This window comes from Terrapene carolina, unplaced genomic scaffold (assembly GCF_002925995.2).
Source record: "Terrapene carolina triunguis isolate 2854851 unplaced genomic scaffold, T_m_triunguis-2.0 Scaffold211, whole genome shotgun sequence".
NCBI lineage: Eukaryota > Metazoa > Chordata > Testudines > Emydidae > Terrapene > Terrapene triunguis.
Genome location: NW_020664562.1, coordinates 23,770,212 through 23,791,846, shown reverse-complemented (window position 1 = coordinate 23,791,846; position 21,635 = coordinate 23,770,212). Strand labels below are relative to the sequence as shown.

Genomic DNA, 21,635 nt, shown 5'->3' with positions numbered 1-21,635 from the left:
CACTTTTCTTTATTTAAGTTTCTCAAATGAAGTTCCTCAGGATTCTCAAATGAAGTGAATAGTCTAAAGAACCACTGCTTTTACAACTGATGTCAAAGAAACAAATAAGTATTTTTAAAAAAGTAATTAAACTATAACTCTTACATCCTCAGCATTTGGGATTGTTGCAGAAACAGCCACAAATCTCATGGGAGTAAGCATGTCAGGATTCTCTGAGACACGTGAAAGAGAAGACTGTATAGTCTTCATCCGACTGACTACAGCCTCAAGTGTTGCACCACGGCTTTCATCTTTCACAACATGTACCTATTAAAATAATTAAAGAAATCTGTGAAATAACATTGCTTACTTTTTGCATTCTAACCCACAAATATGTTAAAATAAATATATAACATTGTTATACTTCCTAAAAGTTTTCTTTTTCTTCATGTACAAACAGACTATAAAAATCACTACCTCGTCAATGAGGAACAGTCGTACCAGTTGGACTAAAGAGTTGTCTCTCCATTTTCTAGTCATGCTATCCCATTTTTCCTGGGGTGGGTGGGGGGGAAGAAGAGGCAGAAGAAATGATGAAAACAGATTCCAGAAGTAGTAGCAGAGACAGACCTTAAACACGACCAAATTTTTATGATTAAAAAAAAAAAGTAAAGTTCTGATGAGCTAATGCTATATATTTTGCATTTGACACATTATTATTTTATTATTAATTATTGTTTATATTGTACTCCTGAGGGCATTCTGCACCAAAACATTAAAATTTTATGCATAATATTTTAAAATTCGGCAAATTTTATTTGTCAAATAAATGTGGAGACTCTAGCATGTCATTGGGGAGCACAGGCCACTGGCTGCACAGAGATTGGAAATCACTGTGCAGCTCCCCCCACCCAGACATGGACTCAGCGGTGAGGCTGCACGCAACCTTGACACAATGCAAGGACAAGGCCTGCCCCAGAAACACCCCAGGGCCCTGCCCCTCCATGCCAGGTGCACCAGTTGTGGGCAGGCAGGCTCAGCAAGGCAGGATTCAAGTGTGGAGGGGCTTAGTGTGGGGGGATCCAGGTGTGGGTTGAGAGGGTTCTGGGTGCGGGAAGCTCAGTGGGGAATCTGGGTGTGGAGGGGATCTGGATTCATCGGGGCTTGTTGGGTTTTTTTGGGTGCAATGGTAACTGGACTCTGCAGGGGGTCGAGGTGAAGATGGTTGGGGTCTGGATGGGTCTCAGTGGGGGGGCAGATAATGGGGGAGTGGGACTCAGTGGGGTGGGGATCCAGGTGCAACTGGTTGGGGCTCAGTGGGGTGGGAATCTGGGTGCAGGTGGCTCGTCGTGGTGGTCCAGGTGCAGGGGGAGTGAGGCTAATCGGGGGAGGGGGGTTCTGAGTGCAGTGGGTGAGGCTCAGTGGGAGGGTCTGGGTCTGAGGGGTTCTGGATGCATGGGGGTTGGTCGGATGGGCGAGCAGCTACCTGTACAGGGATTCCTCCCCCTGCAGTTGAGGAACGATGGTTGCACAAAGTAGGAGGGGGAGTTTGCAGAGCTTCCTGCAGCCAGGGGATAAATCTGGGGGTGAGTCTGACCCGGCCCCAGATGCCATGCAAGGGAAGAGGAAGTCCCATCTTCCCCAGCCCAGCCCGGACTAGCAGCTGAGCCTGGCACAGGTAGGAGCCACCAGCCAGGTCTTCCCCAGTCCTGCCTCATAGTGATTTACCTCTCTGCCTGCTGCCCTGGGCACCCGAAACATACTGCTGGGGAGAGTTGCATGACCGCTTTTGTGGCTTCCCTTTGCTTCCCTGTCAGAAAGTCATTTTTCTGCGGGGAAACAAAGAAATCTGTGGGGGTCATAAATTTTGCATGTGCGCAGTGGCACAGAATTCCCCCAGGACAAATATAGCACTAAAAGTATGCATGGCAGTTTACAGGCAAGTAAAATGACCTTACAATTATACTGAAAGTTTCCAATCTCTATAAAACAAGGGGAAGCCCCGGAAGCATACATACATTAGCTAGACTACATGCAGCAAATTATTTCTATAATACATTTTTCTTCAGATTTTTGGTTTAGAAAAAGATCAATAAAACAAATAGCAAGTTATATATGAAACCTACTGGTGTGGTCATAATAATGTGAGCATGCTGTATTTCAAATAAATCATCCATCACTGTATCTCCTGTCAGTTCTTTACAGCTGAGCCCTATAGGTCCAAATTTATCTTTCCAATCATCAAAACGCTGACTGCACAGAGCTTTTATTGGAGCCACTAAAAATAATACAAAATTGAGGGATTACGCTGAGAAAAGTAAAGGATTTTAAAACAAAACATCAAATGTATTGCTTAAGCTGCTAAATGCCTGAGTTTTGGGGAAAAAATTCTTGAGCAAAGCTAAAACCAGAAGAACTTAATTAACATGTATATTAAAATTTACCCATTGAGTTAATGATGGCATTACTCTCTTCTGTCTACAGCAGTTCTGATCTCTGGGCTATAGTTCTTTCCTGCCCACAAAGAGAGACAAAAGACTTGAACATCCCTCTGGAACACGTCTCTTTATACCAAAATGCCTAGTGCCCTCTCATAATCCTCGGCTGTTTTCTGACTCCCACAGAAGAACAAACACCCAGCTGACAGAGCCAGACTCTCACACAAACACAAGAAAACACAGGAAAAGCACTCCTAGCAGCCACATAATAGATTAATATACAAAGGACAACCTCACTCCAAATTACAGCTTGATTTTTCTGGGGCACTCTTTAATACACACATAGGAAGAGTCTTCATAATAGAAAACATGATCCACAACTGCAGAGTTAGAGTCAGTTTCCAGTAGGATCCCATCTAGACTCAGTACAGAACTATTTGTAATCATGGGGGTGTAGGGAAGCAAGCCTTGAAGTCATCATCAGGCACAGATTCATACAATGAGTCTTCTGCAACACTGACATTTTTCCTGAGGATGTCAACACAAATCATACCTTCCCTAGGTGGTGGCTCATTTCTAAAATATCAAAAAAGAAATGTCCCTGATTCCCCACACTGACATACAAGTAGCAACAGATACAAGCCTTTAGGGATGGGTAGCTCATATAGAAAATGCCGTGCCTCAGGACCTTTAACCAGTGAAAGATGTGATCCATCAATGACATTGAAGCAGGAATAATAAAGTTTGTCCTGTTGCAACTGCATTCTAGGCTAGGTAGTCAGAGTCCAGTTGGAAAAAAGCAACTACAACAGTATACATCAACTGGCAAGGCAGGGGAGAGGGAAGGGGGGAAGCAAGTACCAGGAGTAAAGCTGTTCAGATAAATCAATTTCCTGATTCAGTGGTCAGCATGTCAGTCGTCTGCATTGCTAGGAAATCACTACCACCAAATTCTGGTTAAGCCACAAGCAAATAAATCCAGGAAAATCTTGGGTTATCAGTAACAATTTTGAGGGGCAGTTTCTCCATCCTTCCCAAGTCTAGGAGGTGGGAAATGGGTGGGGGGGGGGGGGAAGATAAGGAGCCACCAGTGGCCCCCTAGTCCTCAGCCACCCAGACCCAGAGGCATCCTCAGTTAAAGTAGAGGGGAACAACTCCCTCACAGATCTTATGCCCCTGACATGTCCACTCTCTCTCTTTATGCCCCGGTGCAGAAGGCGGTAGAACTATCTCCACCAGCAGAGAACTCCCTTCTCCACAGTTTAAATCCACTTTGCACTGATTGGGACAAGAAAAGGTCCTTTGATAAAGAACAATATCATAACTCTAAACTTCAAGTGATCTGTCTCCATCTGCTGTCAGCAAGGAACTGTAATACACATGTCTAAAAAAGTACTAAATTTGTGGTTTGCAATGTTGTTGCAGCTTTGTTGGTCCCAAGATATTAGAGAAAGAAGGTGGGTGAGATAATATCTTTTATTGGACCATCTTCTGTTGGTGACAGAGGCAGCTTTCAAGCTTACACAGAGCTCTTAAATCTGAAGAAGAGCTCTGTGTAAGTTCGAAAGCTTATCTCTCTCACCAACAGAAATTGGTCCAATAAAAGATATTACCTCAACCAACTAAGCTAGTAACCTTTGTAAATGCAAAGTTGACCATTTAACATAAGACTACCAAATATGTTGAATTGTGCCAAACTGCATGTGGCTTTACAATGTGGACAAATCAAGGGTAGGGGAAAAAGTCACCAGTCTCATTTGATCTACATGAAGATACAAAATTCCTTTCTCCAAAAATAAAAACAGAATGACAGATCAAGAGATGTCATTACCTTCAAATATACTAATTATATTTTATTTTTGTTATAATTAAATCAATGCAGATAACTCTTAACCTTGCCTGCTTTGTCCTGTAGATTAGATAAGAAGAAATGGTTAATGGGAAGGCCATGTCGTGGTCCAGTGGACAGACCAATGGACTAGGATTCAGAAGACCTTGATTCTATTCCAGGTTGCAGCACTGAGCAAAGCATTCCCAGTGCCTCTGTTTCTTCACAGCCTTTCTCTGTTCAGGCTATAAGCTCTTCAGGGCAGGGACAGTCTTTTACTATGTGTACAGGCCGAGCCTAATAAATGGTTCCCAATCTCACTTATGCAATACAAAGATTAATAATAATAATAATAATAATAGTTGTCACGGTAATACAAATACATGATTATAACAACAACCCCGATACAATACATACGTTTTGTGAAGTAGGCCTCACTTAGTTGTCATCACGTATTTAAGTTCAAGCTTATTAAAGATAACCATTAAGTGTACATAGAAAATTATTTCAACTTTTACATTTTGTTATCATTGCTACTAGCTAATAATTGTTTAAAATTAGCATAATACTCACTATAGACAATTTTAATATTTAACCAAGGCATCGGCACTTCCATTAGTAACCTTGTAATAGCTAGTTCGAACATTACAGTTTTTCCAGAACCAGTCGGAGCACAAATCACAAAATTCCTATCTGTGTAAAGAATCTAGGAAAGAATTAGAAAGCAGTAAATATAATGAAGCTATTCAAATGTACCTATTCATTCATTCTGACAGAACTGTGAAGGAAAAAAATTACACAGGAGGGATTATTAAATTGATATATGTACCAGTGAACGACTGCTGGTATGACACAACATGTTTTTTCTAAAGATTAGATACTTTGTATTAGATGAGAACTTAAATAAATGGCAAAAGAATAAAGAATGTCTTTTTCTATGCTTAGCTACCATTGAAATATTTATTAAAGAGATAACCTATAACTATGATGTAGTGATGTACTGTCGTCACAAACACAGAAATGCCAGTCTCTAGATTCAAATTACTGCTGTACAAATAGACCACTGTCAATGTGCAACTATTAGCAAAGAGAGGTTCATTATAAAGTTGTATTAATTTTGCTGTTACAAAAATTTCAAAGACATTCCTGTAGTCATCTTTTTATAATTTCTGCCAATACTGGTAAAAAGATCACTTTAACAGAATTCTGAGTTTTAAACAACTTTTATGGAGAAAAATATTATAAAAACAAAATAAGTAAACATAGTTCCCTATTTAGGCACATATTCATTTAAAATATTAAAATAAAGTTTCTCAGCAGACTCATTAAGTTTACTTGAATCAAGGAAAATAGTTACCTTTTTGCTGCTGAAAATTAATGTTGGAAAACTCGCTTGCTATTTTTATATTAGGGAGTTGCACACTTTGTTGCTTCCGTAGAACAAGCTCATTACATTCACCAGGAACTCTTGTATCCCTACTTCCTCCCCCACAAGCTCCCTGTATGCCACCCTCACATCCCCTTCTATTTTAGGGACTCGCTGAACCTCCCCATCCCCCCTCCTTCTTGCCGTGGCCTCTGCGTGTTCCCGATTCTCTTCCCTACCAGAGATGCATGCCCCACATCTCTCACTACGAGCACTGTATGCACCCTGAGTCCCCCTATTACTCATTCCCCCACATTCTCCTCCCACCAGGGATTCTGTGTGCCCCCATTTCTCTCACCCCAGTGGCTCTTTGTGCACCCCCCATTCCAGGTTCCCTCATTTTACCCCTCCCCCATGCCTGGGATTTTGCATGTATCACCACTCCATCCTTTCTCCCATGCCTCCCCATTTTCCTTCCCCCCCAACATTCTTATTCTCCTTTTCTTTATCTTACAGGGTGTCAACATTTTAAAATTGTACAGTAACTCCTCACTTAACGTTGTAGTTATGTTCCTGAAAAATGCGACTTTAAGTGAAACAATGTTAAGCGAATACAATTTCCCCATAAGAATGGAGTTCTTTAGCTCTAAGAGGTATTTTAGCACTAGTGATAGTGGTGTAGTGTTGGGAGTGAATTGTTTTTCTGACTCCATATGGAGAATCTTTTCCATTTTTGTAGGTAAGTATTGCGTGTGGATGTATGTCTGCTGTTCAATAACATATGTTTGACTTGCTCCGAACAGTTTAATTCGTGTTGCTGGAATCATGAAGGAGCCATGCTTTCAGATGGAGTTTCTCCAAGTTTGGATGGAGGATCTGACCATTGCCATTTGAGAGGAGATCTGATCTCAACAGGAGAGTTCATGGAGTGCAAACTGTCATGCGCATCAGGTAAGGATACCAGGACTGTCTGGGCCACACTGAGGCTATCAGTATCATTTTGGCATTGTCGTTCTGAATCTTGTGTAGGACTCTGGGGATTAACGGAATTGGTGGGAATGTATATAGAAGCACTATGTTCCATGTGAGGAAGGCATCCCCTAAGAATTGAGGGCCTAATCCTGCTCTTGACCAGAATAGTGAACATCTGTGAGTCTGTGATGTTGCAAATAGGCTAATAGTTGGAAAACCCCATCATTGGAATATATGTTGTAGGACTGTGGGATTTATTTCCCATTCATGTTCCTGGGAGAACTGTCTGCTTAGTGTCCCCTGTGCTATTTTGACATCTGGGAAGGTAGGAGGCTGAGATGTCAATGTGGTGATGAATGCACCAGTTGCATAGTTTTATGGCCTCAGTACAAAGGAAATGGAATTGCACTTCCCCTTGTCGATTGATGTAGAACATGCATGTGATATTGTCTTTCATCACCTGTACTGTCTTGTTCTTTATGAACTGAAGGAAATGGAGGATGGTGTTCCGTACTGCTCTCAGTTCTAGTAAGTTGATGTGGAGATGTCTCTCCATTGCTGACCATCTGCCTTGGATTCCATGATGATCCAGGTGTGCACCCTAATCTATCAGTGAGGTGTCTGTTGTGATAATTATTGAGGGAGGTTCTTGATAAAAGGGGATCCCTGAGCAGAGATTCTCCTGCTTTGTTCACCACTGAAGGGATTCTAGGACTCTGGGAGGTGGTGTTAAGGTCTTGTTCAGGCTGTGTTTGTATAGTGAACTCAGCCAGCCTTGGAGACAGTGCATATGTAATCTGGCATGCTTTACCACAAATGTGGTGGCTGCCATATGTCCTAGCAGCTGTAGACAGGTTCTTGCTGTGATTCAAGGAGCGGTGTAAACTATCTCTATGAGATTTCTTTATCGCCAGAAATCTGTTCTGTAGGAGAGATGCTTTGGCTTGAACTGAATCGAGGGGTTCTCCAATGAAGTCTAGTTGTTGTGTGCGCATCAATGTCGATTTTTGTATGTTTAATTGCAGCCCTAGTGTTTGGAAGAGGGCAGAAGTCCATTGGGTGATTTCTGCCATCGCTATCTGAGTGAGGCCTTACAGGAGGCAGTTGTCTAGAAACAGGAAAAACATGATCCCTTGCTTACGCAGGTGCACTGCGATGACCACAAGTGGTTTGGAGCAGTGCGGTGCAGTGGACAGGCTGAATGTGAGCACCCTATATTGTTAGTGCTCGTGTCCTACTGTAAAGTGGAGGAATCGTCTGTGTGCTGGGTGTATGGTAGTGTGGAAATACATGTCTTCTAGATTGAGGGCTGAAAACCAGTTCCCCTGTTCCAGCACTGGAATTATTGTGCCTAATGTGACCATCTTGAATTTCTGGGAGCGGATGAACTTGTAGAGTTTTTGTAGGTCTAGTATGGGTCGCCATCCTGTTTTTCTTTTGGGTCAAAAAATAGTGGGAATAGAAGCTTTTCCCTCTGTATTGCGGATGTAAGCAGAGTCAGGATGAGCTCTACCCTGACATCTGGTGGTGAATTATGGCGAGTGTGGAAAAGAACTCCAGGGGCTAATCTTGTTTGCATAGGCACACCCACTCGCCTGGCATGAAACAACAGCAACTGAAAGTGGTTACTTTGGCTGGTGTGGGATCCCCAGTTTTTCTGTTATTGGGGCAGGAAGAATAAAGTTTTGTTACCCTGATTCTGTGAATCAAGGCCAGTGGAACTGTTGTATGACAAAAGGACTGAGTGAGTCCTTCACCATTACCTAAGTAGCAATTGCTTGACAAGGGGCATGGGTTACAAAACCCAGTGAATTGAGAGAGGATAGGGACAGGTATTTTTACCTGATGGTATGGGCCCCCCTCTGAGGGTTTGAAACACCAATTGCACCACCTCCTCTCTCCACTGTTGAATGTCAGAGCTAACTTTGATTCCATTAGGAGTCTAGTTACAGGCTGCTGAGCTGAATTCACTTCGGGCCAATGGTGCACCAGCACTGGGGCTCCCCTACTATATGAGCTGAAATCGCTAAGAGCTGAAATCACAAAAGAGCTAAAGTTATTAAGAGCTGAGATCACTGAGTGCTGTGTTAACTAGTGGGGGAGCCTGAAGCTATATTGCTCAGCAGCTGGCGGAGCAATTTGTGGGGACGACTGGAGGAGCAGCGAGCGCTGTGGAGCCTTGCGGGGGCGGTTGGAGTGGCCCAAGGAACGGCGAACGGAACTGTTTGCGGGGACGGCTGGAACGGCTCACAGGTCGGTGAGCGGAGCGGAGTGGGGTGGAGCGGAGCAGCTTGTAGAGCGGAGCAGTGCATGGGATGGCAGGAAAGTGGACTGGCTCGTGGTGAAGGCTGCGGCGGAACCCCCACGGAGAAACAGACGGCTGGCCAGCCTCGGATCACGTAAGGTGCCCCTTAACACCTTGCGTGCCCCCCCCCTTTTACTCTGGGGCTGCACTGATCAGGGGCAGAGACTTTGGGGGTTGTTGGACTTTTGGGACTTTGGGTGGTTGCTGGACCCAAGAGACTTTGGGGGTGTTGGACTTTGGGGACTCTGGGTGATTTTTGGGTTGCTGGATTCAAGAACCAAAGGGAAAGGACACAGCCCAATTTGCTGGGGTGGGTTTTGCTCATGGTTTGTGTTGTGAATCCTGTTGGTGGTGTTTTTCCAATTTTATGCTGATGTCGTTTACCTCATGTTATTAAACATTTTCTGCTACACTCAGACTCCGTGCTTGCGAGAGGGGAAGTATTGCCTCTTAGAGGTACCCAGGGGGTGGTATGTAATTGTCCCAGGTCACTGGGTGGGGGGCTCGAGCCGGTTTTGCATTGCGTTATTGAAACGGAACCCCTAGATACAGAACCCGGCTCTTGTTGCTGCCAACTTAGATGGGCAGAAGGGTTACACGTAGGTACTGGTTGCACAGCACCTAGTTGCAGTAGATGATTTACTTCCAGCCTTAAGAGGTGCCCATGAGAAGGGTCACTGAAGAGGGATGGGGAAGGGGATAGAGTAGGTAGGCAAGAAATAAAGGGGATGGCAGAGCCCAATCTTATGATCTCTAGGACCCAACGGTCCTTCGTGGTGGACTTCCATGCTTGGTAAAAAGGTCTCAGCCGATGTCCAAATGGGCAAAGTGGCGCTGTCTTGAGGTCATTCAGACCCTCAACCAACCATTCAAAATTGCTGTTTATTAGGCGGCGGTTGTGACACCACTGGTTGGGGTTGTGATAGTTGACGTCTTTGTGGTCTGTTTCTCTATCTGTTGGTTTCATAAGGTCTGGGATTCTGTCGATTAAATGGTGTGTCCCTAAAACGGTGATAAGGTTGGTAACGCTTTCTTTTAGCAAATGGTGTATAAATGCCCAGCCTGCAGAGTGTCGCACATGAGTCTTTCACGAAGTGTAGCACCTCATCGATCTTAGATGAGAATAGTTTTTCTTTGTCAAAGCAGAGGTCTTCCACCTTGAGTTGCAGTTCTTTTGGGATGCCAGAAGACAGGAGCCAAGGGACTCTGCACATTACAATTGCTGTGGCTGTGGTATGCACTGCCATATCAGCAACGTCCAGGGAAGCCTGTAAGGCAGTGATGGCCACCAACTGTCCTTCAGTTAGTAAGGTCTTGAATTGTGTTTGTCCTCGGGAAGGTCATTTGTGAGCTCGAATAGCTTCCCATAGTTGTCGTGGTCATACTTTGCCAGAAGGGCGCTGTAGTTAGCGACCCTAAATTGAAAAGTGGACAATGTGTAGACCTTCCTTCCTAGGAGGTCCTTATTGAGAGGTGTGGATTTAGAGTGAGGCTGTTTGGATCAATGGTTTGCTGTGTCAACTACCAATGAGTTTGGTGGCAAGTGGGAAAAGAGAAAGTCCATTCCTTTGGCTAGCACATATTTTCTATTGGCCCTTTTGCATGCAGGCAAGATAGTGGCTGGCGTCTGCCACACTGTTTCGGCAGGTTCCAGAATGGCCTCGTTTACTGGGAGTGCAATTTTTGAAGACAAGGTTTGCAAAATGTCAAGCAATTTATGCTGATTTTCTTGGACTTCTTCCAATGGGTATGTCCTGGCTCAGCACAATTCTCTTAAACAGTTCTTGAAACTGTTTAAAATCATCCATCATTGTAGGTGGAGGTGGCATAATGGCCTCATCAGGAGATGAAGAAGAGTTGTGAGTTGGTGGTACATTTTCTTGACCTGTTTCTTCCTCAAGCTCCTCTGCTATATCCTCTGGGGCAATGGATGTAATCACTGGGGATAGGGGAGGAGACCCAAGTTCACCTTGGGTGGCAATAAGGTTCTGGTATAGTGGGCTCTATATTCTGCCCATGGGTCCCACAACCCTGGACGTGTCCCCTCATGGCCACTGCATGGGGAATGCCATGAGGGGACACATCCAGGGTTGTCCATACCATGGGTGAGTGGGCTATGATGGCTACAGTGTTCCTCCAATTGGTCTGTGGTGAGTAGGAGTGCAGTGCTGTCCTGATCCTCATCCGCCCTGTCACTTGGTACCGACGGTGCCATGGGAGACATGGGCTGTACAGTGATGCTTCATGGGAGAGATCCCATGAAGTGGTGCCGAGAAGAAGTGGTGATAGGGGTACCAAAGATATCGAAATATCCCTCTGTGTGAGGAATTGCTGTGGGGCTGATGGAGCAGTGTTCCCTCTAATTTTCCCCACACATGTGCGGAATGAATTGGTGCACATAACAAAATTCATGTGGTGGGGGTGGGGCCGAGGGGTTCAGAGTGTGAGAGGGGGCTCAAAGCTGGGGAAGAGGGTTGGGGTGCAGGGCTGTGAGGGGTCCGGCTGGGGGTGTGGGCTCTGGGGTGGGGCCGGGGGTGAGGGGGGGGGGGGGCAGGCTGCCCATGGGCTACGGCAGGGAGAGAGGACTCCCCCCAGCACTCTCTCCCCGCAGAAGCACCTGGGCTCTGGGGGGTGGGGGGGGAGAGGTGCGTCTCCCCGTCGCGGCAGTTCTGGGGCTGGGCTGCGGGATAGGTGCCCCTCCCCCAACTGCGGCAGGTCCAGGTTGGATTCAGGCCAAGGTAGGGGCACCCTTCCCCTGGCCATGGCAGGTCTGGGACTGGGCTGGGTGCGGGCCGTGGGAGGGGCTCCCGCCCCCTGGCCGCAGCAAGTCCGGGGCTGGGTTGGGGCAGGGGGAGGGGCACCCCTCCCCTGGCCACAGCAGATTCCAAGCGGGCGGGCTCCCTGAGTGCCTATGTGGTGCTTAATAGGCTGCTGCATGGCCACGTGGATTACAGGGAACTTAGCGATGGTGGTGGTGCCAAAGGTCCCGATGATGTTGTTTTTGTAGGAGCTAAATAATGTGCAACTGCTTTGTGGCTCACCTTTGTCGGTACCGGCAGTCCCATTGTGGTTATATCAGTCGGTGGTGCCGGAAATGGTGGTGCCAACGAAGTCAGTGGTGCCGAGTTCGTTGTCAGTGCCATAGGTGGTGGCATGATCGGTGCCGGTGCCGATTCCCATGCTGACATAGTTGGTGCCATGGAGGAGGCTTGGCTATGTCTATGCCTTGCCTCCATTTCTTTTGCTTTGGGCTCGGCCGTACGGCCTGTGCCAAAGGTACCAGGCGAGTCGAAAGTGCTGACTTGAGAGGTGATTGGCACTGAAGGTAAAGATCTCACAGAGGACAGTTTCTTTTTATGTGGTTCCCTCTGCAGAGAGGTTGACAGTCGCTTCCTCTTTTCTTTAGAGGATCGAGCCGTGCTCTTCATCAGTTCTGATCTGGTCAGAGAGCCTTTAGAGAGGGGCTTTTGGTGGCCCATTTCTGGGCTTGGTAGTAATGATTTCTCCATTAAGATCATCTTGAGGCGAAGGTCCCAGTTGCACCAGGCTCTCACCTTCAGGTTGTTGCAGCGAACGCACTATGGGGGTATGTGTGATTCACCAAGACATCTCACACACCGCGAGTGTCTGTCTGATCTCGGCATCACTTTGCGGCAGGAACTGCATCTTTTAAAGCCTGGGGGAACCAGGCATGCTTCAGAGAGTGCTCCAAAAAGGAGCAAGGAAACAGGAAAATAATTTTTTTTTTAACTATAAACTAACTTATCTAAGGTATCTAACTAGTTTTTCTCTTTATTCTATCTACAGGGGAAGAAGTTGACACACTGCCCCTAGTTCAGTCTTCAGCTGAGGACGGTTGAGAAGGAACTGAAGGGGTCGGGCCGTGCACATGCTAGACAAGACTCCGACGGCACCGCAAGACAGCTTCTGTGCACGCGCATCCTGACCGAACACTGCTACCAAAAATCTCCAATCAACGGCACTGGGATGCACCGACACCTTAAGTGGAGCACCCACAGGGACAGCACTCTAAGAACTAGTGGAAGGTTGCATAAAAACCACTGACTTCAATCCAATGGGAGTACTGTATGCAGAATAATGGCAGAGTATGGCCACAAGCAAAGTTGATTTTCATGAAAGTTATAAGAAAAAAATTGTGCAATATATCTTGTAGGTACTCATTAGATAAACCCTTGTTAATTAATACTGGGTCTCTTACTGAGCAATGGGGCATCTAACTAGTATGGATAAAACAGACATGCACTTCAAAAAGAGAAGGAAAAAAAAATGGGGAAAGAGATTGCAAATGTAAAAAGAATACCAATCCACATGATTTTAAAGGTTCACATGTTAAGGCCTGTACGAGTACGGACTCACCTCTGCGGCACCTCCTGCTGGTGACTTCCGGGAATTAGCTCGTTCCAGCTCCGGAGCGCCCTCTGCAGGCCGCTGATCCGCCTGTCCTCTGGCCCCCCGTGTCCCTCCCTGGACCCCGGTGCCCTTTTACCTGGGGTGCTGCCCCCTGGCAGTAACCCCGCAGTCTTAGGGTCTCCCCTCCCCGGGGAACCCCCACCCACTATTCCCACCTCGCCTCAGTATAAGGCTACTGCCAGTCTTCGTCTAGCCCCACGCCCTGGGGCAGACTGCAGTATCAGCCTACCCATCACTGGCAAGGAGGGTTTGGACCTGCTGCCTTGGCCTACCCCTGGGCTGCCCTCTGCAACCCCTAGTATCCCTTGGTCTTCTGCTAAGCTGCAGTCTGGGGCTTTCCAGGCTGGAGCTCCCCCAGCTCCTCAGCCTTTCCCCAGCCCTGATCCACTCAAAACACAGCAAAACAATCATATCAGCTTCTCTGCAGAAAATGTTAACTAATGGATATGAGGCTTGCATGGCCATCCCCAAAGGCCCCAATCCATTTTATAGCATATGCTTAAAATGCTCACTGAATTGGACTTAAATCTCCAATACAAACCCCTCTGCTCATTTTAACCACAAGATTGCAACACCTGTCTTCCTCTGCTGGAAGGACGGTTGCTTCAATGTAGGGCCTTGAGGTTTGGAGAATAAAAGCAGGGAAAAATTGGAAAATCCTCAAGACTCCCTAAATGATGAAGAACCCTAGATGTAGGATAAGAAAGTCTTTCCTAAAAGACTGTCTTCCCTGCGACATAACTGTGTTATTGCCTTCACAAATTTTAATTTCAAAATTTGATTACACTTGTTCTGGAAAAAAACATTCTTATGAGTCCACATGTGAAACGGCTATGCAAATCACAATTTACAATAATATTATATTCAAAATGGATAAAGAAATTTAATCCTGGACCTTTTTCTAGATGAGCTGCATTACTGTTCTGCTTACCTGCTCCTGAAACGTGTACTGCTGCACTACTCTGTACCTCACTAATGATTTATCAATAACACTTGTAAATAACAAAATGGCACTTCAATTTATTTAACATATTTAATATATTAAATACAAACTGCAAACATAATTAAGAAATATTCTTTACTTACATCATCCAAAGCCGTGGACTGTATGTAGTTAAAATATGGGAATTCCTTGAAAATATTTCTAAACTGAGCAGCTTAAGATCATATTCAAACCATTCAGTTAAGAATATAAAACATATCTTTCTTTTCTTTTAACTGAAAATAATAGCTGCTTTATTAAAACCTAAATAAAGAATTTCCACTTATGCAAACATGTCAGGTGGTTCCCAAAATGTAACTCAAATGATTTGATGGTTTCAGTTCAATTCCTTGTGGACAGGAGTCCAATTTACAAAACCCCCACATTAGTAACTTTTAGGAATGTATTGGCAGTCTTAGGAGAGACTAAGATCTAAAAGAAAAATGAAATAATCCTTAGAGGTCGTCCCTCTGAAGAGAGACGGAAACTCTTTTACTCCACAAAACATGTATGGCAGGGTGAAGCAGAGCATTCATTGCCTGTGCATGCCTGCTCTGTGAAGAGAGAAAGCAAGAGCACACTTCAGATTCAAAAGCATTAAATTGATTAACATTTTTTAAAAACAAGGTTTCAAAACTTTTACTTCACATTTATTTTTTAAACATACATAAACATAAATGAATGTCATGCTGTTTTCTTCATTCTGTATATGTAGCTTTATGCTTCTTTACTTTTCTCCACAAAACACATATGTACACACACACAAAAGAGGGGAGGTTGCCCAGAAAAGCCAAGGGGGGCAAAAGTGCAAGGACGCATAGGTACTGTCCAATTAAAAAATAAACAGATGTAGTGGGGTTCAAATATAGTTTCTTAAAACTAACAGCAATTTTAAATATTTTTGCTCAACTCCGATTAGTATATTCAGCACTGGTATTGTTGTTGTATATTTTCAAACAACAAAAATAACAGGTTTAGTTTTTTCAATATTGTTTTTATTCTGAGAACTAGCTGAAGGAAAATACCAAAGAAGAAAAGGAAACATCAATCAATATGTAAGAGTAATCAAAGACAGAGTAAAGAAGAGTAAGTAATGCTGATTGAGTGTTTAGGAAAATGAGGGCCAAGATTTTAAAAAATGGGTACCTAAGGTTATGTAACAACCTGCTTGTAAAAGAGCTCAACATCCAGCAGCTTTCACTTACATCATTAGATCCACTGACACCTCAGTGCTTTTGAAGTCTGGACACTTAGTTGCCTAAATATGGATTTGAGAAGCCTAATTTTAGGCACCATTTTTGAAAATGTTTAGCCTAGGAGTGTGTCAGAGGATTAGAAAACAAATATTAAAGAACCAAAGATGACAAATGTGAAACACATCCATATGCTAATTCACTTCAGCTTTATTTGAAGTTTTATATTTGAATTTGGTAAGTACCTGTATTTTATATTGATATTTTAAATGTATCATTTTTATAAACAAGTATGAGTACATGATCTAAGAATAAATTGCTTAGGCAATGAATGATTAATTATTATTCCATTGTCCTATTTTCACTATGTTTTAGAGGTACCAAGCATAAAGAATATTTTACCCTTTGATTCTCAGATTTTGTTGGGAATCAGAAGTAATACTGTAAAATACATGTTTTATGTTTTAGATGTAAGCCAGTTACAGTAAGTAAAAGGATACGGATTTCTGTAACAGCCCTCAAAAACCCCAAATCTTTTTTTACAGTTCCTAAAGAAACAAAAACAGATTTATAAAAACTGACACTGTTTTCTACCAATAACCTTTAAACATTATTTTCCTAAATCTTATATATGCATCCTTTGGAGAGTTACAGGCTTGTAATTGGGCATAGGGTGATATGGGAGGATTTGACAGCTGGGGGGGGGGAGGTCATGGGCTTGTCACTAGGAGAGATCTGTACAGGTTTCCACAGCTTGGGAGTAACAGGAAGGTCACATACTTGTCATGGAGGGTTTAGCAGTAGGGAGACAGGTTAGTCACTTGTTACTGTTACTGCATTCCCCTTAACATCCTTTATTGATTATAGCTCATTTTGTCTTTGCTTTTTGAATTTGTCATTCCTATCACATTATATTGCACTCTGTTATTTCTTTTGTGCATTTTTATAAGATTTCCTTTTAATTTACAGGCCTTTAAAAATGTCCCTGATGCAACCACAATAGGTCATTTATTTATTTTCCTAGGTTTCCTTTACATAAGGATTTAACGTTTTACTATGTCTTGAGTATTATGCCCTTCCAAAACTTTCAACTATCCTACATTTCACGTCCCCCTGAGGGGTCAGGACCCCCCAGTTTGAGAACCCCTGCTTTAGAGCCTACAAGTCCACTCAGTTCTGCTTCTTGTTCAGCCAATCGTTAAACAAACAACTTTGTTTACATTTACGGGAAAAAATGCTGTCCACTTCTTATTTACAATGTCACTAGAAAGTGAGAACAGGCATTTGCATGGGTCTTTTGTAGCTGGCATTGCAAGGTATTTACTTGCCGAATATGCTAAACATTTGTATGCCCCTTCATGCTTCGGCCACCATTCCAGAGGACATGCTTCCATGCTGATGACGCCCGTTAAAAAAATAATGCGTTAATTAAATTTGTGACTGAACTCCTTGGGGGAGAACTATATGTCTCCAGCTGTGTTTTACCCGCATTTTGCCATATATTTCGTGTTATAGTAGTCTCAGATGATGACTCACCACGTTGTTCATTTTAAGAACACTTTCGCTGCAGATCTGACAGAACCCAAAGAAGGTACCAATGTGAGATTTCTAAAGATAGCTTCTGCACTCGACACAAGGTTTAAGAATCTGAAGTGCCTTCCAAAATCTGAGATGGATGAGATGTGGAGCATGTTTTCAGAAGTCTTAAAAGAGCAACACCCCGATGCAGAAACTACAGAACCCAGATCACCAGAAAAGAAAATCAACCTTCTGCTGGTGGCATTTGACTCAGATAATGAAAATGAACGTGCATCAGACCACATTGCTTAGGACTGTTATCAAGCAGAACCTGTCATCAGCATGGACGCATGTCCTCTGGAATGGTGGATGAAGCATGAAGCGACATATGAATCTTTAGCGCATCTGGCACATAAATATCTTGAGACGCCGGTTACAACAGTGCCATGCGAATGCCTGTTCTCACTTTCAGGTGGACCTGTAGGCTCTAAAGTTTTACATTGTTTTATTTTTGAATGCAGTTATTTTTTGTACATAATTCTACATTTGTAAGTTCAACTTTCATGATAAAGAGACGGCACTACAGTATTTGTATTAGGTGAATTGAAAAATACTATTTCTTTTGTTTTTTACAGTGTAAATATTTGTAATAAAAATAAATATAAAGTGAGCATTGTACACGTTGTATTCTGTGTTGTAATTGAAATCAATATATTTGAAAATGTAGAAAACCTCAAAAAATATTTAAATAAATGGTACTCCATTACTGTTTAATTACGCAATTAATCGCAATTAATTTTTTTAATCACTTGACAGCCCTACTATCAATATAATTTTTAACTATGATTTGTATTCCAGTAACAACCAGTGTGCCAGGCACTGTCCACACACAGAGAAAGACAGTCCTTTCCCTGAAAAACTCAATCTAAAACTGAAAGTATTTAAAAAAGATATTAGTTTATTGATTTTAAAGTCAATACAAATCATAAAATCTACAAGGCTAACATTTTATTATTTTATCAAGATGCTTTGTCACACTACTTTCTCCTGCTCCCTTTTCACTGTTCTTTTTCTTTGTAAAGCCTGATCCACTGAGGTACTGAGTCATGTCCACAAGTTATTCAGCAGCCACCATTCAATTCCTCAAAAAAAGATTAGGAGTACTTGTGGCACCTTAGAGACTAACAAATTTATTTGAACATAAGCTTTCGTGGGCTACAGCCCACTTCTTCAGATGCATAGATGTGGGCTATAGCCCACAAAAGCTTATGCTCAAATAAATTTGTTAGTCTGTAAGGTGCCACAAGTTCTCCTGTTCTTTTTGCGGATACAGACTAACACGGCTGCTACTCTGAAACCATTCAATTCCTGTTGATTTCAATGGAAGATGAAACCATTTACCACCTCAAAGAACCAGGCTTTTAGATTGCAAACTCTTTGGGTCAAAGACATCAGGTGATTTTCAAAAGTGCTTAAGTGACTTAAGAGCAAAAGTTTCACGGACTACACTAAGGAGCTTTTTAAAGTCCCACTCCCTTGTCTTCATATATTTGTCTGTCAAGCACCTAGTATGCTATTGTCACTGTACAAATAAGAGTCCCTCATTATTATAAGCCCTTGTGTCTTTTGTGGTTTAGGAGTATCTAGTTAATCCCTTCTTCCTGAATTGGTGGTCTACACCTAACCTTCACCATCTGCTCATTACATCATCTTACCCAAATATTTTTAACATTTATTGTACATATCCTGAATTCCTCTTCATCTGAGAGCATGAATATACATTATTAATACAGATATCACATCAAGAGTGTAGTAAATATTTTTTTCCAAAATATTACAAAGAATAATTATAATTACCTTCCATGCCAAAAGTCTTTGAAGCATCAGGAAATGACTGTACTTTAACTTCTTTTCCATCTTCAGAAGCGGAAAAAACATCATTTACACTAAAATCTGAATATTGAGGTATCTACATACTATGATTATTTTTCCATAACTCTTTTTTCATCTTGTATATTTTTTAATTGTATTACAATAAATGTCAACTTCCTTCATCACAGTGGAACTGTCTTTGTAAACTATATTTGCATATGTACAATCAGTTGTTTTAAATAAGCTTCAAAAGTCTCAATTGGAGATTTCATATATTTTATTACAGTTTTCCTAATATTTTTGAATATACTTTTTTGATAATACAATGTATTGTTTTGTTTGTACAGATACAAATACTAGGAAACAAAATCTTTTCTTCTCATGAGCATGCCTAAGTTTGCTTGATTCAACTGAAATTTGTCTACCTAGAAAGTAGTCCTCTTTTCTAGACAGATTTCTAAGAACTCAATCACAATGGACAGGCTACCAATCCCATCTATCCTGCCATGCAAAACAAATACTGGATCCTAATGCTAGATTACCACTTACTGCACAGATGAAAGAGTGAAATTTAAAGACCTGAGGACTGGGAATAGCTGGACATGAAAGAAGAATTGTTTATATGTATGACCTCTCCTCTTAGGCACCAATGAAGCTGCATGGAGGGCTGTTTTTCTAGTCTTTCAATTCGCTTTCAATTTCATACAGCAATAAACAAGTTAGTGCTACATTCATCTAGGGATGTTTGTATTAGTCAGTAATTTCCTTAAAACAACCAAATCAACTCCATGCTTAACTTTCTTGTAGAAGGGTTGAGCTCAGGGCAATTTTAATTAAGGTACTAAAATATTGCCAGGAGGAAATATCTGTTTTTAATTACATGCAAAAGAATAATAGCGATAGTGCCTGGAGCTCTATTAAGTACTTTCATTTCAAGGATCAAAAACTCAGTCTTTGACAAATGTATCTAAAATAATAATATGATTCTGATAGTTGATGAATTATGATAATTGACTAGAAACACATACCTTTTTTTGAATGTTGAGCTGGTACTTTCATCATCACCATCTTCTTGAAAGTTAATTAATATTTTATTTTTTGAAATATTTCTACCAGGTTGTTGACAAGCCCTGATTTCATTTTTTATCTTTATTGTGGTCAGAATAGGGAAAAGAGAAAACCACTTCCAGACTTTCATGTTGCAAATGACTTATCTCCCTTTCCTAAACTTAACCTAAGGACTTCTTGCTTGTTAGAGGTCATGTCAAAATGGACAGATACTGATGATTTACCATTTGGTTCAACAGCCCTCTTAAAATGTGGTACAAACTTCTGCCTCTCTGTCTCATCTATAAAAGCCAACACATTATTCCCTATATAATATTCAGTCAGTGCATTAAATCTCTGCATAAAATAGGATCAAGTTCACATATATTGTCTGTATGGACAGTGCTATTTTCTTTTAAGTACTCTATTATATATACTGTCTTTCAATGAGATGTATCTCATCATCATGCTGTCAATCAAAAACTTACAAAAATTGGGCTACTTGCTATGCTCTGCTACATAAAACAGAGGGGAACAAAATGGAGTAGAAAACTCAAAACTACATGGTGGGTGGAAGACAGATTTCTCCTGGTCACAAAGACCTTTCAAGCCCCATACATAAGAATCTTCCAGATCTAGAGGAATCAGACATTACCTTCTCACTGCAAAAAACTGAACACACATATGAAAGATGCCAGGCTACTGCAGGAGATATGCAAACTGTAATTTAGTAATATGATTGGCGTGAGTCACAGGTGGGAACAAGTGTGAATGCACAGGGCTTCTACACAGACAGTCTTGGCTTTTACTAGATATCCCAAGTATGTACAGATTCTGATCACCCCAATGATTCAGAAGTACAGATCCACTTCTGTCAACTCGTTCCCTCTTGCAAAACAATTTGGAGGAAACGCCAGGATTGGGATCTTGTGGAGTTTCATATCCCCCAAATGGGTTTTTCCTGCACAGGGGCCAATTCAGCCTATGATCTTTGCCAGTATTGCTTTTAAAGGACTTCTTTGTTGGTTGTTTCTTCTATTCCAATGCTTGCATAACAGCCAGAAGTAAACTAAGAGTTTTGGTACACTGGAGTAATCCTTAAATTGTTAGTAAGTTTAAAGAATATGGACCCTGTCTTGCATTCCTTGCACACTAAAAGTTCCCAATGAAGTCACTGAGAGTTTGGGGTATATGTATAATTAATGAGTGAGAATTGCAGAATTTGGCCCAGTACAGTAACTCCTCACTTAACGTCCTCCCGCTTAATGTTGTTTCGAAGTTACGTTGCTGCTCCATTAGGGAACATACTGGTTTAAAGTTGTGCAAAGCTCCCTTATGTCGTTTGGCTGACTTTATAAGGGAGCATTGCACAAGTTCCTCTTCTCCGCCTCCTCCCGCTCCCTTCCTCCCTCCCAGTGGTTCCCCCACCGCCAAACAGCTGTTTAGCGGCGCTTAGGACTTTCTGGGAGGGAGGGAGCGAGGAAGCTGCCCCCCCCCGGCAGGCAGGGCCACCCGGAACGCAGGGGCTTTAGGGGCTGCAGGGCCCTAGGCTAAGGGGGCCCCGGGGCCCTGGCCTGCAGCTCTAAAGCCCCTTTCAGAATGCGGCCCTGCAAGCACGGGCCTGAGGACTCAGGAGGAGCAGGGGCAGCCACGCAGCCAGAAAGAAGCGGCGCTTTCCCCTTCAAAGCCGGCCGGAGACAAGCG

The 21,635-nt window shown here is 42.7% G+C and overlaps 1 protein-coding gene across 1 annotated transcript in view; it reads right to left on the bottom strand.

The window, feature by feature from the left end:
* The window catches only part of LOC112109879 (probable ATP-dependent DNA helicase HFM1), an 84,624-nt gene extending 64,672 nt beyond the window's left edge, over positions 1 to 19,952 (bottom strand). Inside the window, exons 1-8 of the mRNA XM_024204599.2 lie at positions 19,913 to 19,952; positions 18,870 to 18,929; positions 15,995 to 16,027; positions 14,406 to 14,476; positions 4,819 to 4,951; positions 2,106 to 2,257; positions 457 to 534; positions 145 to 306 (exon numbers count right to left, since the gene is read on the bottom strand). Coding sequence (XP_024060367.2) covers positions 145 to 306; positions 457 to 534; positions 2,106 to 2,257; positions 4,819 to 4,951; positions 14,406 to 14,476; positions 15,995 to 16,027; positions 18,870 to 18,929; positions 19,913 to 19,952 — 729 coding nt within the window. The remainder of the gene's footprint in view (positions 1 to 144; positions 307 to 456; positions 535 to 2,105; positions 2,258 to 4,818; positions 4,952 to 14,405; positions 14,477 to 15,994; positions 16,028 to 18,869; positions 18,930 to 19,912) is intronic.
* Between the last annotated feature and the right edge of the window lie 1,683 nt (positions 19,953 to 21,635).